General features: G+C 30.3%; 1 protein-coding gene across 1 annotated transcript; it reads right to left on the bottom strand.

Annotated features, from left to right (window-relative positions):
• Positions 1–1,607: 1,607 nt before the first annotated feature.
• Positions 1,608–10,080, bottom strand: LOC137807714 (uncharacterized). Its single transcript, XM_068608479.1, has 3 exons — positions 8,686–10,080; positions 7,593–8,014; positions 1,608–2,454 (listed from the first exon to the last, which is right to left on the bottom strand). The coding sequence occupies exons 1-3, from the start codon at positions 9,497–9,499 to the stop codon at positions 1,762–1,764; spliced, it is 1,929 nt and encodes a 642-aa protein (XP_068464580.1). The 5' UTR covers positions 9,500–10,080; the 3' UTR covers positions 1,608–1,761.
• Between the last annotated feature and the right edge of the window lie 7,960 nt (positions 10,081–18,040).

Genomic DNA, 18,040 nt, shown 5'->3' on the forward strand with positions numbered 1-18,040 from the left:
CAAGATTTGTAGTAAAAGGATGTGCTAAAATTTTTCGAGTATAATTCTTTGATACTTTTGCTCCAATTGTAAGTAGGATACCATTATGATGTTATTAGTTGCTACAACAAGAATGGAAAATCTACCAATTTGATCGCAAGTCAACTTTCTTAAATGAATTTGTGGAAGAATACATTTTTGTTTATTAACTTCAAAGTTTCTTTATCAAAGCACATTAAGTGTATGGATTGGAACAGGTCTCAAAAGCTTAGTACAACAATACTCATAAATATTTATCAAAATTATATTTTATTAAAAATATTAATAAATTTATTTTATATATCAAAAGTGATCAAGCTAATTTTATTGTGATCATTTTGTATGTTGATGATCTCCTAATTACTAGCATTAATGTTGAACTTATTTAGTAATTCAATGATTATATGATGATATGATACAAGTTTTTAAGACTAAACTTGGGACAAATTTCTTTATCCCTTAGTTGCGAGGTTAAACAAAATGAAGGTGACCTTTTTGTTTTCCAAAAAAAGTATGCAAAAGGAATTTGAAGAAATTCAACATGGAAAACTACAAAAGGAGAAATTATGCAAGGATGATGGTTCATTAATCACTCTAGAGAAGCTTAATCAATTGCATAAAAATTGTCTTACAAGAACAAGATCATATATCTTGTATGCGGTAACTGGACAACCAAGAAGTCATATCAATTTCCAAAAATCTAGTTTTTCATAGAAAATAAAACATTTAAGAATGAAAAAAAAGGTATGGTGTGTTTAAAGTACTACTAGACAAAAGACTAATTGTCGAATATCTACACCAAAGCTTGAACTTGTCAACCACTAATACAAGGAAGAGTGTATCAATAGTTGTATACCAACCAATACTTCCTGTTGACTCATTGACCATGCTTTTATGATTACTATTTAATTTTTTTGTTACTTATTAATTATGTAAGTGACTATTTGTTACTTTTTTTTCACAACACATTCTCTCTCTTCTTCCTGTGGAACATTCTCCCTCTTTTTTTTTCTTTTGCAACAAAGGCGCAGCAATGAGGGAGGATATTTTAGTCTTTATGTATTAGTAGTGAGATGCAATGATGGGGTGAAGGAAGAAAAAACTTTAGATTTTAGACAATAACGCTAAGATGGGATCCTGTAGACACTGAACTCCAAATGAAGCAAAGAGGACTGCTTCTTCTTACACCTCCATATGTTCTTCTGGCATCTCATACAAAACATGAAAATACTTTTTTTATCTTTCTTGTGCCACCTCCATATTTCAAATTACATAATCAGAATGATATTTCAGATTATATAATCTAGAAGTCTGGATTTAATAGTAGCTTCTAGATTATGTAATCCAGACACGCATTTGAAAAAAGACTTCTGGATTACATAATTCGAAAGTTAGAAAAAACTTCCGGATTATGTAAGTCGAAAACTAATCATGCATCTGAAAAAAAAACTTCCAGATTTTGTAATTCAAAAGGTAATTACGAATTTGAAAAATGACTTCCAAATTTTGTAATATAGAATATTAGGACATTTTTAGAAATACAAAAATTTATGGACGTGGGAGAAGAACATATAGGTACAAGAAGAATCAGTCAGCAAAGAGTGGTAGGCTTAGCATCAAACTAAATAGGAACAAGGAAGCAATGCCGTGTTCTTAGAGCTATCATCTGGTACACCACGCAGAAAAAGGGAGAGACATTATTATCCTCTTTTACATATCTACTCAACTAAAAACTATTTTATATCAATGTTCATCTTTATCCATAGAATACAATATCCTTCTAGCATTGTGGAAGACAGGAGAACCTTTCTTGGTCCGTTCAACAATTTGTCTTATTAATTGCCTTTCCATCTCATAATCACACTCACAAGTTTCATCTCCAACATCATTTGATCCATAATTGCTAGAGCTTAGCCCTTCCAACATTGTGACCTCACCAGAAGAGAGTTCCCTTGACAGTCTCTCTTCATTTGCTGCTTCGCATTCAGTAATATGAATGCTTGATGGAGAATTTTCTTCAAAGTCATCTATCTTTATAATTTCTTCATAGTAGGTATCATTGTAAACACCTGGAGGATCATCAGATAAATTCATAACTAAGGGTTCTGTCATAGGCTCACAGTCATTACAAGCCAACAAATTTCCTTCTCTTGGGAAACACTTCTGGGAATCACTCTCGTGCTCTGATTCCATAAACCATAATTTTCTCTCACTATTTTCAAGGGCAATCTCAAGCTCCTGTACACGTCCCTCAAGTCTGGATTGGTTAACTTCGTGCAAGCGCAGTGTTAGTTCATGAGGGGAAACGGCATAATTTACAGGAACCAAAGTGCCACTGTCATCCTCATTTAGTTCTGAATGGAAAAAACCTTTCCCATCAATCACGTCAGTTTGCAATTCACCTTGAGCAAAATCTGCTACAAAGTCAGGGTCAAGCTGCAAGAATTTTAGCGACATTAGCACACCATGGACCCTTAAGTACTGTTCGCTTTAAGACAAAAAAAATGGAATGGAGGCAAACAAAAGAGTTAAACTTTTGGGGACATGGTGAATAAAACAGGAGTGGGAAGTGAACTACACTGGCAAATTAAAAGGATTCAATGAGGTTATCCTACTAATTGAGAAAATATTTTCTGTGGTAAGGTTTATACTTTGTTCCAAATTTTTTTTTCAACCCTTGATGCAAATTACAGCAGGCTTTAAATTTATTGCAAAACCCATAACACCAAAAATTATTATAAAGGTAAGAAAACAATCAAACTTTCCTATAGATGACACCCTTTCTACAGCTACTCCAAGAAGTTTTAGCATTAAGTGAAAGAGAGATAAAAGAAACGGAAAATGACAACTTGCATGACTTTGAAAATATGATTACAAATTGGTAAAGAGAAAATTTGGAATATAGAATGGGATAAAGTAAAAAAAAAAAAAAATTCCTACAGCAAGCATTGCCATATATTTATTAGTTTATACCAATGCAAGTTTAGTGTTAGTTAGTAATCCAATTTTAAATACAATAAAACCAATCATATAAAATAGAAACCCGTGCTGTAGCTTAAAAGTAATGAAACAGATCTTGAAGTAACAATACAAATGCATTCAGCTACTTAAGTTCTGCATATAGAGAACCTTAACATAGATAACTTGTCACTTGTATTTATATTTGTTTTACATACTATAATGTATATCCCGATAGATCTCTGTATAATTTTGCTCCATAAAAAAAATATGGAAGTTAATTGTCATATGATAAACACTCAGTTTGAAACATGTCTGAAGACTATGTTATTCTTACTTAAAGTTCTAGTCAAAACAGCATAATAATATTCTACCCCTTTTCCTATTCATTTGCTTACAATACAAACACATCACATGTTTACAACAACTTTGAGCCATGGGGGAAAAAGGCAAAACCCAACACAAAGGGCCTGCTGATTTCTTGATCCTGAGATCTCATATCAATTATAAATATAGTCAAAGTAGAGCTTATAAAAGACAGACAATCACTACCTCATAAGTTAGATTTTGGAGTTGAAGTAGAACTAGTCAAAATTCAATATGGTTTCTGTTCTTACAAGGCCCGGAAGCAAGCAACTTCTTCTCCTCTGGACCTGCTGGCTTCACGATCTTCTAATTCGGACTCGGACTTTTGACTACACTATTCAATGGTTTGGACATGGGCTTGAAATGTAGGTTATAGATTCTCACTCGTTGGACTGGATCAACTAGAATTACAAATGTCAAACGATACGTTGACAATGTCAAATGATTGAAAGGTCGAAAGGTTTTAGAACATTTAACCATCTTTACCTGATTTGTTTTATCATAAGTTGAAAACGTCCAGAGGTCGAAAAGCTGCAAGCTTATTTTGCTTGAAAGACAAGCTTAAAACAGTTGTCATTTTCACATAAATCATTTTATAAGCTGATCATAATGAAAGGCCGAAAGGTTGAAGGGTTGATAAGAAAATAATGATGTTGAAACTATTATATTAAGTCTAATAAGTTAAAAAATGGCGGACAAAGGCAAACCAAAACATAACAAACCGGTAACTAATGATCGAAGGTATTACAAAAAGCAAAAATAAATTAAAACTAAGTCATTCAACATCAACATGGTCATCGTCATTTGCAGTTTCTTTTTCCGGTGCTTCATCATAAGGAATATCATCAATTGGAATGAGCTCGCCATTGTGAAAATCCTTGCCCACATCAAGTTTTCCTTCATCTAAAAGAATCTTGTAAAAATACTTGGCATTTTGAAGAGCTTTGGAAAAACCTAGTTTGTGTTGATCAACAACAAAGTTTTGAGCCTCTACTAGGTCTTTCTCTAGCTTACTTATCTTAACGTCTAACTAATTTATCTTCTCGGCATCAGCATGTTTGGCAGCAGATAAATCAGCTACGCCTCCCTTCAAACTTTGGATTTCACCTTGGAACAACAATCTTTCGGTAGTTAAACCAACAATTTCATCCTTCAAAGACTCTTTTTCAGCCTCACAATGTGAATGGACATCCGAGAGTTCTTTGATTTGATTGGTCAAGGTCAGATTAGTTTCAAGAGCGGATTCAAGACTTTTGCTAGACTTAACCAACTCCTTTTTCACATTTTCAAATTCAGTGGTAGATACACCATTAACAGTTTCTTCTCTAAGTCTTTTTGCAATTAATAAAGATCGAGTGGCAAGCTCAATGGCTTAATCCGTCAAAGAAGAAACATTTGTTGACCGAAACATATGTCGGGATGGTCCATCCAAGTTAGTATGTACAAACTTTGAGAAGTGCCTAGAAGCACCAAAAATACTTTTTGGAAGTGGTTGAGAAGAGCTCTCAACACCATGACGATGACGTCTTGGTGAAGAATGAGACCGTCTACTTGTCTCTTTTCCTACTTTTCTTAGGAGGGTCAACAACAACATCATCGGTGTCAAGAATAGCTTCAACTTGAGAGATAGGTTCCACAACTTCAACCTCTCTTCTGGCTTGAAACTCTCTTCCGGGTTGAGGAGTTGAACTGCCAAGTTTGCTGAAAAGCTTTTGGAAATATGCTGCGACCTTTAGGATTTGTAGCAGCCATCAAACCTGAAATCCGAGAGAAAATTTAACAAAGTTAAAATTCTCTTGTTCAAAAAAGAAAACTTGCGAAAAGACATACTAATAAAATCCTTTTCCGATTTAGGGGAGAGATGGATTCACAGTAGAGAGCGAGTGGGAAGCTTCCGGAACAAGTGATCAAGAACCGAGAGGACATGGCGATCTTTTGGTTTCATTGAATGGCATGACCAAGAGTTGAATTTTAAAGGAGTACCTGTCCAATAGAATGGAAATTTCGGGACATTGCCATCATAAAAATATTTCTTTTTGGTTTTTTCAATAAGAATTTTGAAAAAACCACCTTTAAAGTTTTTATAAGAAGAAGTGAAGGGAGGAAGTAAACAAGCTTTCGACCGGCTGATCAAAGACAACCAACTCGGTCGTTTACCAGATCGAGAACTATAAAAGTAAAGAAAAAATCCTGGACTAGAAAATAATGAAAGATATTTACACAGAATGCGAAAGACTTGCATAGAAGCCCAACTATTAGGATGTAGTTGGGTGGGCAACATTGAGAAGACGAAGAACACGCATTTGAAATTCGTCCATTGGAAATCAAACATGAATGTCCGTAAAAAGAATTCACAACCTTTGCCTTCACGGCCATGCAAACATTGTCAATGGCTCGGCAACGCCGAATAGAAATGATTTCCTCAGTGGCATCAGAAGAATAAACAATTTTTTTTTATAAAAGTTGCGAAAGGCTCAAGATTATCGATACCGAAAAAAAATATTTGCGAACTTTAGGGTTAACCCAGTCATAACCATGACGAAGACTCCAGTTCTCTTCTACCATCTCAGCTCTTTCTTCAACCTCAAGATCCACATCTTCATCACTTGAACTTATACTAGCACAAGCTTTATTCTTTACAAGAGACACAGTAGTTGACGAAGCAGCCAAATGAATGTTTCTAGCTATGTCCTAAATCACTCTCCCGGTAGCTTCATTGCTCACGCTCAAAAGCCCCGAAATTTCATCAGAATCGGAAACCGAGCTTGAGGAAGACATAATACCTTCTAAGAATGGTTATGAATATCTCTCGACACAAAAATACAAAAGTAGTAGAAGCAATGGGGTATACCATTTGAGAACAAATATTTATACTGTTTCTAAACCCCTTCCAGACGAAACGTCACAACATGCAACACATCCAACTATCAAGGATTGATAAGACTGGAAACTAAGCAAAGATGAATAAATAATTAAATGGTAAAATATTGTAGCAAAGCCCATTAAATAGGCCCAAATACGTGCAGTATGTCAAATAAATAATAAGGTACAAAGAGTAAAAGCCCAATTGGGTCTAAAGCCCAATAAGGGAGTACTATAAATAGGTGATCAACTCAAGAGGTAAGTAGAATTAATTTTATCTGATAATTAACTAAAATCGATTTTGACTTTGTCATCGGAGCCCCTTGTCGGTACACACACCCACCCGAGAGTTGATCCTGAAACCAGAGGCCGAGAGTTCCAGTTGATCTAGTCCAACAAGTGAGAATCCATAACCAACGTTCAAGCCCAAGCCCAAACCATTGAACAATGTAGCCGAAAGCCCGAATCTGAATTAGAAGACCGTGAAGCCGACAGGTCTAAAGGAGAAAAAGTTGCTTGCTTCCAGGCCTTGTAAGAACAGTTTCAGAGTCTATTATAAAATTATTATTGGGTCGCCTCCAACTACTGCTCACACAGCTTACCAATATAGAAACAAATCAATTCTATAACATCCACCCTCTTAGATGTCCAACTTTGGGAATGAGGGAGTGTGTTGAGATCTCACATCAACAATGTAGAGCTTATAAAGGCCTAGGCAATCCTTATTTCATGAGTTAGCTTTTAGAATTATGTTAGACACAACACAAATTCAAGATTTTTATAATAGGAATAAATTACCACTTTAGTTTTCTTGGTTTATTTAATTTACTTATTTATTGGTGAGAATGAGAAATATAAACATCGTACAATCAGACCCATAAAATCCTTCAAGAAAGTGAGATTCTATTTGACAATAGGCATTCATCCATAGTTTGCAGCTCAACATACATCCGAGATATTTTCACATAGGCAAAGCTATTTTAAATTATAAAAGTTAACAGTGTGGCGATATGCTGTACTATGGTAACTAAACCAAACATATAAGAAATGATCGATAAAAAATAGCCATAAAACAAACCATACAGAGGACACAATATCACAAGGCATTTGTCTTACACAAAACAGGTTTGGGTCATACTTTGTAGAGGTGAAAAGAGGGAGGAACCTAGTAATATTAATATAATATCTCTTGGAGCGTAATCAGAAACCACTACTTTTCTAAATTATTTGTTGCTTTCAACTCTACCATGCATGGGGCTAGGATTTCCATAGATGAGGAGCTAAATAATAAAGCATATTTCAACAGAAATATTCCAAGAAAATGAAATATGCCTATAGGATCTTATTACTAATACTAGAAAATGCAGAAGATAAACAATTTTGCTTACCTCTACAAGCTCAGACTGCGGTCTTTCTTGGTCAGGTTCATTCATGTTTAATCCCAATCTCTCAAGTTCAGCTTCAAGCTCAGCTTCAATTTTGCTCATAGATTCTGAACTTTCTTCTTCCTTCTGATCATATGATTTTTTGCAGTCAGTTATTGGAAAATTATCCATGTGCTTTTCAGGTGAAAATCCATTTAGTTCCTTATCACACAAGGAATGATCATAAGTACCCTGTGAACCATAATTTCGATTATGTAACTCCTTCACTCTCATTGAATCTTTCATTTCAAGTCCCTCTTGTAGATCTTCAACCAAGTTTTCTGTCTCCTTTAACAACTCTCTTAAGTTGTCCATTTCTCTTTTATTTGCCAATAAGGAGGTTATTATCCCAAAAGAAATCCCGAGACTGAAGAGAAATGATGCATCTGATGATTATGTACGTGTCAACAAGAATAGTTAAAACAAAACACACCACACAACAAGCACCGGAGACTTGATATCGACTCATGAAATAACTAGAAACCTACTTCATCAACAGGTAAATAACTTACACGTGTGACTTGCTTGAGTTAGCAATGATAAACATGTTAAGCCCAGATAATAAAACCATTTTTTAGTCAGTTTTGGTAAAGCCATTTTAGGGCATGAACCAATTTTCCCCCTCCAGACCGAAACAACACCCACTTGCATAGGAACAGTGACATTGACCTTCTCGGGAAAAATCGGTCTGTGAATAGAAAAACCAAGATTCTATAACATCCTTCCAATATATTTGTAGGGAGTTTTTATGCCTGTTCATAACCCATTTGATTTTCAAAAACTCATTATATACGAGTCTCATTCGGTGAAACTATTGAAATGCATGTATATATGCACCCGAATGACCTGAGTGTGTAAATGAAACAAGATTCCTTTACAAGAAATTGTAAGTTTGTAACTAACCAGAGAATGCAGAAGAATCTGAAAAAAAATGATATTAACAAGTGAAATACTCTCATGACAAAACAAAAATCTAAATGTCCAAGATTGCAAATTTTTTTTTGCAACACAACAGAGACTGTAAAAGTATTTGTAAGTTAAGATTCAAGAACCATACCATGTTGAGTATGGATGTGCTTTCCACTGAACACATTACTAGTAGAGCTCAATCTTTTACTTCGTCCATTGCCTGCATTAAGCTTCATCTTTTTGGCATCATTAGAAGATCCAATCTTGGACAAGGAAGGAACTCCGAATAATACACTTTTATCCTTCACCTTATTGGCTTCTCTATTCAACCTATATTCTTCACTTCCGGTTAATCCACTGAAAGAATCATCATCATTTGCTCTGCTGATCACTTGTTTTCCATCACCAACAAGAAGTGACCTAGTTGCCATGGATGGCAAAAAGACAGATTCTTCCAATTTGACTTGCTCTTCGCATAGCTGAGCCATTAGGCAACTTTCTAAGGAGTTTGAAGGTCTACTAATATGCCCATACAGATGGTTAGTCCTGTGAGAGGTTCTATTTCCATGAGGATTATGGCCCAATTTTCCTGCAGACAAATCAGATGGTAGGAAATCACATTTGCCAACAACATTGGAGGCTTGCTCATTTCCATAATCATTAAAGTTAGACACAGAAAGAACATCGCTCTCACTGCAATTCCTGAAGAGCCTTACTTTTTCACTTTCAAGCCCTTCGTCAGAAGCCAAAAGACAATCCTCTGAATTCACATCTGAGGCCCTTCTGTATAAAGAATCTCTCCCTGCTTGTGTGCAGAAGGGTTGGAATGGGGACACATCATTCTCAAAGTAGGAATCCTCTAATGACAAATGAGATGAACCATCAACATTCTTTGAAAGCTTGTTCAAATATCTAGCCAAACACCCAGCTCCAGCAACGGCTGCAACAACCCACAAATCCATTTTACCTCTTCAAGACACACACATGATCACTACCCAAACCCCACAAAACATATAATCCTCTTTCTGTATATCATCAGAAACAAACAGGAAAGGAAAAAACTTTCCATAAATTTACAGAAATTGAGGGACACTACTTCCAGGAATATAAAACAAATATCCCTGATTCACTGACCAAACACATTCTTCTCCCAACTCTTATTATCAACTAAGAAACCTATCATTCACTGTTCCCCAAGTTGGTGGATGGAGAATCCAACAAGAAAAAATAATAAACATGAAGAATAAAAAAAGGAGAATGAAAATATTCACGGGGTTTTGTGAACATGGAAAACATCCAATTCCAATGGCAGAGATGAAGAGAGAAAAAACAACAAAAGAGACCCGTTTATGAGGAAACAGACAGGTAGGGAATTTGCGATAAGAAATTAGAATTGTTGAGGACAAAATCAAAATTTGGAAGTGATTAAGGCATCCTGGCAGTTGGGTGTTGATACCAAAATGTATGAATGTCTATGATTACGACACACAACCATATCAAAACCAAACCAAAAACCCTCAACTTTTGGAGCTTTGATTTCAAACAAACAATTACACGCGCTACCAATATTTAATAATACTATCAACATTACATAATAAGTTTTTAATTTGTAAATATCACCTTTTAAAAGTTTGTATGGCAAATTCTTAGAAGTTTATATGGTAGTAAAAGGAAAACATTTTTAGATTTTATTATCCTTTAATACTCTTAATTGCAACGAACATTTTTAACGTTTTTCATTTACAATTAGTCAAATTTAAACTGGAATAGTTATGTTAATAAACTTTTTTCTGTAATTGAATTTTCATTAAAAAAATGGAAAAAAGAAAAAAGAAAAGTCTCTTTTAGCAGCTAGCGGTGGAGTGTCTACTTCTTTGCTATAATCCACGGTTACAAAATACAAGATATATGTATTTTTATTTTTTAATATAGGATTGTTGTGATATTTTTTAATTTTATCATTATTATAAATAATATTTATGAGAAATAAAAATAAAATAATATATAATTAATAACAAAATTTATATCTATTACTAATTTTTTTTCTAAAAACTGACATTGTTTCCAGCTCAAAATAGAAGAACAGTGGTGACATGGGAGTGTTATTGATGGTCGGAGGCATAACGGTGGTGGCATAACATAGTCACGGTGTGAAGTGGCAACTATTTTTGACCCGACATACAAGATTATAAGTGTTGAAATTGATATCTGATTATAGAGTTACCTGGTTCATTGGTTCATTATTTTTTATTAATTTTTTAATATTTTTATAATTTATTTATTTTGAATTTATTTATTTGATTGTAATTATTGAGAAACTACTTCTTTCTTCATCTTCTTAAGATCTCCTAACACCACATAGGTAAGGTAAAAAATAATTTTGTTCTTAAAAAAATACATTATAGATTCTACAATTTGAAAATGAATCTTTTTCTATTTATACATCTTAGATGGTATAATCCGAAAGAAATTTCCGAATCAAAAATACCTTTTAAATTATATAATTTAAAAAAAAAATCATTGAAAAAATGTATATTTTGGATTACAGTATCCAAAAAAAGTATTCATGAATCTGAAAATATTTTTTGTATTATGTAATCTAGAAATACTTTCCAGATTTTATAATCCATAATACATTTTCTTTAAAAGAAACTCATTATGGATTATAAAATCTAGAAGATATTTTCGGATTGAAAACACCTTCGAGATTATATAATCCAGAATTATTCCAAATCATTGAAAAACATCAATGGAATAAAGGGTATTTTTGGTATTTTAAAAAGTATGGGGTGTCACAATAAGCTATGGAGGTACAGGAAGAAACAACCTCATTAATATCATTTTTTTACAATAGAAATGGAAGGAAGAACAGTAAAATTGAATCAAACTTTAATATTCTAATAAAAAGGGTTTAATGTCAAACAAAATAAAGTAAACATCAACAATACTTTAATAAATCAAATGATGTATACAAAAATTAATTTAAATAAAGTTCTATATATCAATTTAATTCCAAAAGCATAAGATTTCTATTTAAAAATATCAAACATAAATAAGGGTGAACTGGCAGGCTAGTCTGTCCCTCCTATGACCCGCCGGATTAACCGATTAAATAGGTCGAGCCAATACAAATTGACAAGTTCAAAATGTTAACTTGTCATGTCTGAATAATGGTAGGTTGACAAGTCCGCCCGCACAGGCCCGACCCGCTTTTCCATCCTGTTGTGAATGGGAAAAAAAAGAAATGAGATAAACACAATTTTGTGAAACGATAGTAAATGAGGTGGTAGAAATTGTAAAGAATGACTAGTTTATTCAAAACAAATCTTAAAACATATAAAAATATACATAACTTACGATTTTGAATGAATGAGATGAAGTCATATATATATAGAGAAAACATTAAGAAAATCTAAATAATATCTAGCACCATTTGATCTAGCAATCGGGGAAGGTCCCCATATGTCAACAAATACTAGTTATAGAAGTTTATTGTAGACAATGTTAGAAGCATTAAATGGTAATTGATTAGACTTGAAAATAATACATGTTCACAAAAGGATAGACCATTTTCTACAATAAATATTACATGTTTTCATAAAGGGAACCAATGGTAGCAAGAGTATATACATCCTTCTTGATATAAAAAAGAACAATCTTTTTTGGGATTGTGTAATTGAAGTTTGACTTTCTTTACCTTTGCACGATCTTATGTGGCATAATATATTCGCAACTTGGTCCGTATTTGAGAAGCATATTCAAGACTTGCCATCTTGGTGAGCATTGATGTCGTCATGAAAGCGAGAAGTCAAACAACAAGAAGTTGATCTTCTTGTTCATGAAGAATAAACTCGACACTAACATTATTGTTGATAACATCTTCAAGGATGAGGAATTTAAGAGGTATAGCATATTCGTGTTGGGTATGAAGTCAGGACCAATTGAGTTAGGCTGACAAGACATCATGTACACAGTTGAAGCGCAGGTGAACATTGTTACGTGATTTCAAGTGGAAGATTGTTGGGTATAAAGTCATGACCAATTGGGTTGGGCTGAGTAGACACCATGTTTTAGTGAATAGGCTTAATCATTGTGTTCCTTTATTATCTCTATTTATCTCTATTTAAAGAGATCATTGTACTTGTAATTGGTGTGCAACAAGATATAATGAAAACCTAATAGTTATCCGTGTGGATGTAGGTTGCAGTTGACGACCAAACCACGTTAAATCATGTGTTGTTTATTTTTCTGTAGTTGATTCGTGATTGTGTGTATTGCTTCCGCGTGCGTTTTTTCCATCAATCCGTCTAAAAACTGCACAAGTTTAAGACCGTGAAAAGTGACAATGACTTGTTGATGTCATATCAGATAATTTTCATCATCTAACTTTAAATAAATAATAGTGTTAAAGGTATGAGGAGTGTGGAAAGAAAAACCAAAGAAGAGTTCTTGATGTAAGGCAACAGAAGAAGATGTTGAAGACATAATAAAAAGAAAAGAAGAGGAAGAAAACTATTAATATCATGTAATGAAGACAAAAAAAAAATGTATTTAGAAAAATACTAACTGTATTATAAAACCAAAGAGATAGAAATGATATATATACATAAGGCAAATGTGCAAAACGTAAATATTCAGAAACACAAACACCACATACAAGGATGTAAAACCAGTCATCACATAACACTCTTTTATAGAAAAATATGTTAAAAATAATAATTATTATTATCTTAAAATTAAAAAATATATGGTGTTTTTTAAATGGAAGAAAAAAAAATTAGAGTAAAACTAATAATGCAGTTTTTTATGATTTTTATAATCATTACATAAGTTCCCTGGATTAAATTCAATTTCCTTTTTTTCCAATATCTCACTTCTAAATATATTATAAAATTTATAATAATTAATGCAATTACTAAACGGGTAATTTAAAACATAAACTTAATCCACCTTAAATTGTCAACAAATTAAAGACTAAATCACGAGCTAATAGTGTTTTTTTTCTATAATATTCACAATTTTTTTACTATTAATATATATTAAAAGGATTCCTGATAAAAAAAAAATCTATTAAAAGGATTTGACTAATTATTCTAGCATATACTAATAACATTTTTCCGTTCACGCTATTTGAATTTGAGATTATTTTATAGAATATTTAAACTAAATTTCATTAAGATGATCTGGAAGTTGGTGAACTAGCATTATATAATTTAATTATTTTATCATTATTAATTTGAAAACTTAAAAAAATGATATAGGCAGAAGTTGTAGCATGGTTAATTTTGATGACAACTAAATCTCAAACCTAATCTGCGTACTCATTCATCACGCTTGTTTGTATTGTAGTCTTTCTTTTTCCCTTCAAAAGAATAATTATGACATAAGTTGTCGAAAACGGTGTCAAGATGCATAACGCCGTTCATATTTTATTTTTATCATACTCATAATACCTTATTTTACAGGTATATATATTATTTTATTTTTTAATTTTATTTATGTACCCGTGTGGATGATGGAGTCCATGTAATACATGTTTGGGTACGCAATTTGCTGACATGTTGATAGTCTCCTAGTTCCTTGAAGTTATTTCTTTTGCTGTTCTGCCGGTCGGAGTATCTGCGATTGCACTCTGACGCAGTGCTAATATTTTGGTGTGTTCTCTTAGGATATGAAAAAACGTACTTTTTCCCCTCATAAATTCCCTTTATGGGTTGACTTGTGGACCCTTACCTGTGTGGACTGAATAATCAGTTGATCAGATCATGTGAGGTGACTCCCTGAAATCATGGGAGTGTCACTTTCGGTTTATCATCACGATGAGATATTTATCTGAGTATTTCAGAGTGTGACTTTGACTCTTCCAAGTTCATTTATTATATTTTTATTATGTCTTCACGGTATCATTTAAACCACCAAATTAAATTTTTAACGCAATAGGATAATTTATATAAGATTAACCAAACTAATAAAACAAATAAAAAAATATGATTGCTTTACAATGCTTCCTCTCAAATGATTGTCTATATCTTTGTTTGAAAAGTTGTGCTGAAGCACATGTGGTGTTGAGAGTTAGGAAACATGCTTAAGAAATAAGTTTTTAAGGAGAGTTTCCTATTTTGATATTTCAATTACCACTTAAACCCTCCTAATTATGATTAATTTATTTGTTTTATTAAAAGTATAAGCGAATTATTATGACAAGTTGATTCACCCGAATCGATGTGTAAACATTTACGGAGTTACTTATGTATCATCAAACTTTGTAAACATTTACGAACAAAGTTGTCACATCAATAATAAATATTACCATCTTTTGAAATATGAGTTCGTCTTTATTAATTGGACTGACTTTTATAAAAAAAAAAGAGTATTGATTTCGTACTTTAAACTGTCTTAAACATATATTCAAACAATAGAAAATTGTATTTGAAGTAATAAAGAACTAATTTCTCTGCTCTATGATTTGTTTTCATGAACATAGTCTAAACCATCCATCAAAATTGACTGAATTTTATTCAAAGCTTGTTTCATTAATTATCAAAATTTTGAAATAATTTATATTTAACCATCGTCACTTACAAATATTATTAAAAAAGCTTTTTTTTGTGTAAAATAAGTCCTATACCAATTTAGATACAATAAATAATCTTATGATATTTCAACTTGTTATTGTTTGTACAAAATAAAAAAATTAATTCTAAAAATAAATACAAATTCTTTTAATCATTGGCTAAGGAATTTATTTTGATACATTTTGTTTTAGTACCCACATTATTTAAGAGTTGAGAACGAGAATAATTTAAATATGTATTTTTTTTAATTCTCCAAAAACTTAAAATGGTGATGTATGATAAGACTTAATTTTAAGAAAATAATAATTTTAACAAAGAAAATCACTATTTATTTTAAAATAAATTAAACTAAGTGAACATTTTAGAATTATTTTGATTGATACTAAAGAAAATACTGGCATTATATTATTTTGTGTGTTTTTATATTTTATCACACTGTTTTTTCAATAAATTAAAATTTAATATTTATAATAGTTTTAATTTTGGGCATATTAAATCAAGTGCGTGTTATTATTTTTTATTTTATATAACCTATATCGATGTATAATTTAATATATACGAGATACTTTATTTGATATACTATTTTAATCTATATTGGATATTATTTAGTGTTAATTGCAATATTAAAAAATATATATACATACAAATTTTTATTAGAATGATTTTTTTAATACTCTTTCTCTTATATAGTTCATTGTGATTTATGTATTATAATTTTAAAGCATTATTAAAAAATAAAAATAAAAATAAACTAAAAATCTCTGTATACATCATAATATATGTATTATAGACAGTGATAAACTATGTATAATTGAAGATGTATCATACACTCTTGACAAGGAATTTTTGTACCATGAGAATTTGTTTGTTAGAATGACACGTTATGTAACATCTACGTTTAGAACAAAAGTCTACACCAATTAGTAAGCCAATAAATTAAATTTTTGTTAGAATATTATTTTTTGTGTGAACACACATCAATAAACTTGTAATACAAACCAAGTATATAATTAAAATATGCCTAATACAAACTATCAAGTTACAATTATTTTCAATTTTGAGATCGAAAAAAAAATACAGAAAAAAAAATTAGCACAAAAATAACCATCAAAACTGGTATAAATATAACGTATAAATGATATCATTAAATTAAAATATATTTTTAATAATCCTATTAATATTCTATAAAATATTTCCTCCGTTTTAAAATTACTGTTATTTTAAACTTCCATTTTTTTCTTAAACTCTCATTGTTTTAGAGGAAACTAAAGACCTTGTCAATTTTTCCCCAATCATATTCATATTCTTACTTAATTATTACTTGTCTTGCATCATGTCTTCTTCATTTACTCTTAACCACCACTAATCAATTGTAATGAAGGTATTTTTAGTTCATATACAATGATATTTACATTAACTAAAATTTATTAAATTATATACATTAATCTTTAAAAGTTTAACTAATTAAACCAAGGAATTTTTTTTAGAAAAACTAATTTTTCTCTTCACCTTAATTACCTTTATAGTATTCCATTAATTTGAATATACCTATACGATTCAATATTTAGAAAAATTGGAATAACTTATTAAAAGTGGTTTAGATTAATTAAACGGGAAGTACTAAGGGTATACTTGGAAAAAATGTGAGAGTTTTTTTTATATTTTTTTAAACAGATAAATTTCAGAATGTGATTTATTAAAAGGAATAGTTAGAACATTTTTATTTACTTCAGTAGAATACTGTGTCAAATATTTATTAAAATAATATATTATGTCAAATAATTACTTAAATAATACAGCTACTATAATAGTTTAGAGTTGGGTTATTATGAACTTGATATTTTTTATCTAAAAGTAAAGGAAAAATAATTTTAAAATAAATAAATATTATCTTAAAATAAATATATTTAAAAAATAAATATTTTTGAATAAAAGTGAAGAAAATAATATATTTAAAAAAATGTAGGTTTAGAAAGATAATAATATTGAGAAATAATATTTTAGAAAAATAAAATATTAAAAAATAATTATTTAAAATATTATAATTTTAAAAAAATTATTTATTCAAGTAATATTATTTAAATAACTAATTAATTGAAAAATAAAAAATGACAAAATTAATTTGATAAAAAATTAAACATTTAGATAAGTGATTATTTAGTTTTGTATTAAACTAAAAAATATATCAATAGTTATTTATTTATAAATAAAATAGATATTAAGTAGATGCAAATGTAAAAATGTAAAAAAAATCCTATAATAATGACATGGATAAAAATTAGGGAATAGTGTTCTCTATAAAAAAAAATATATTTATATAAATTATTACTTTTCTTCAAATAATTATTTGTAAAAATAATTATTACATTTATAAATATTTTAATTATTATATTTATTATTCACAAATCAATAATTTAAATCATATAAAACATTTTTCATTATTTTTTAATATATTTTTCTTTCCTTTTTCTATAAATTTTTCAAACCAAAATTTCAAAAATAAATTATTTCAAAATTTATAAATGTTATTTTTGTTAACAATTTTTTCTTATTTACATATTTTTAAATAATTAATGCTTAAAGATATATGTTTGTATAAATAATTATTTTTCTTTTTTTAAAATAATTTTTTCAAACCAGTTTTTAAAAAATTTAAAATTACCAATTCTCTTTTAAAAAAAAAATCAAGTTTAAAATTAACCAAATTTTAAACTGTTACAATAAATCATGCTATTTGAGTAATTATATATATATATATATATATATATATTATTTAAGTAAATATTTAATACAATGTATCAGGATTTTTAGTGGAAATGTTTTAATTTTTAATGTATTATTTTTTGTTCTATTTGAATAGTTTGACTTGTGAAATTAAAGTACATTTTTTCTGTGTGGGCGCTTCTTTTGTAATTAGTGGATTAACAC

Source organism: Phaseolus vulgaris, chromosome 3 (assembly GCF_000499845.2).
Source record: "Phaseolus vulgaris cultivar G19833 chromosome 3, P. vulgaris v2.0, whole genome shotgun sequence".
Lineage (NCBI taxonomy): Eukaryota > Viridiplantae > Streptophyta > Magnoliopsida > Fabales > Fabaceae > Phaseolus > Phaseolus vulgaris.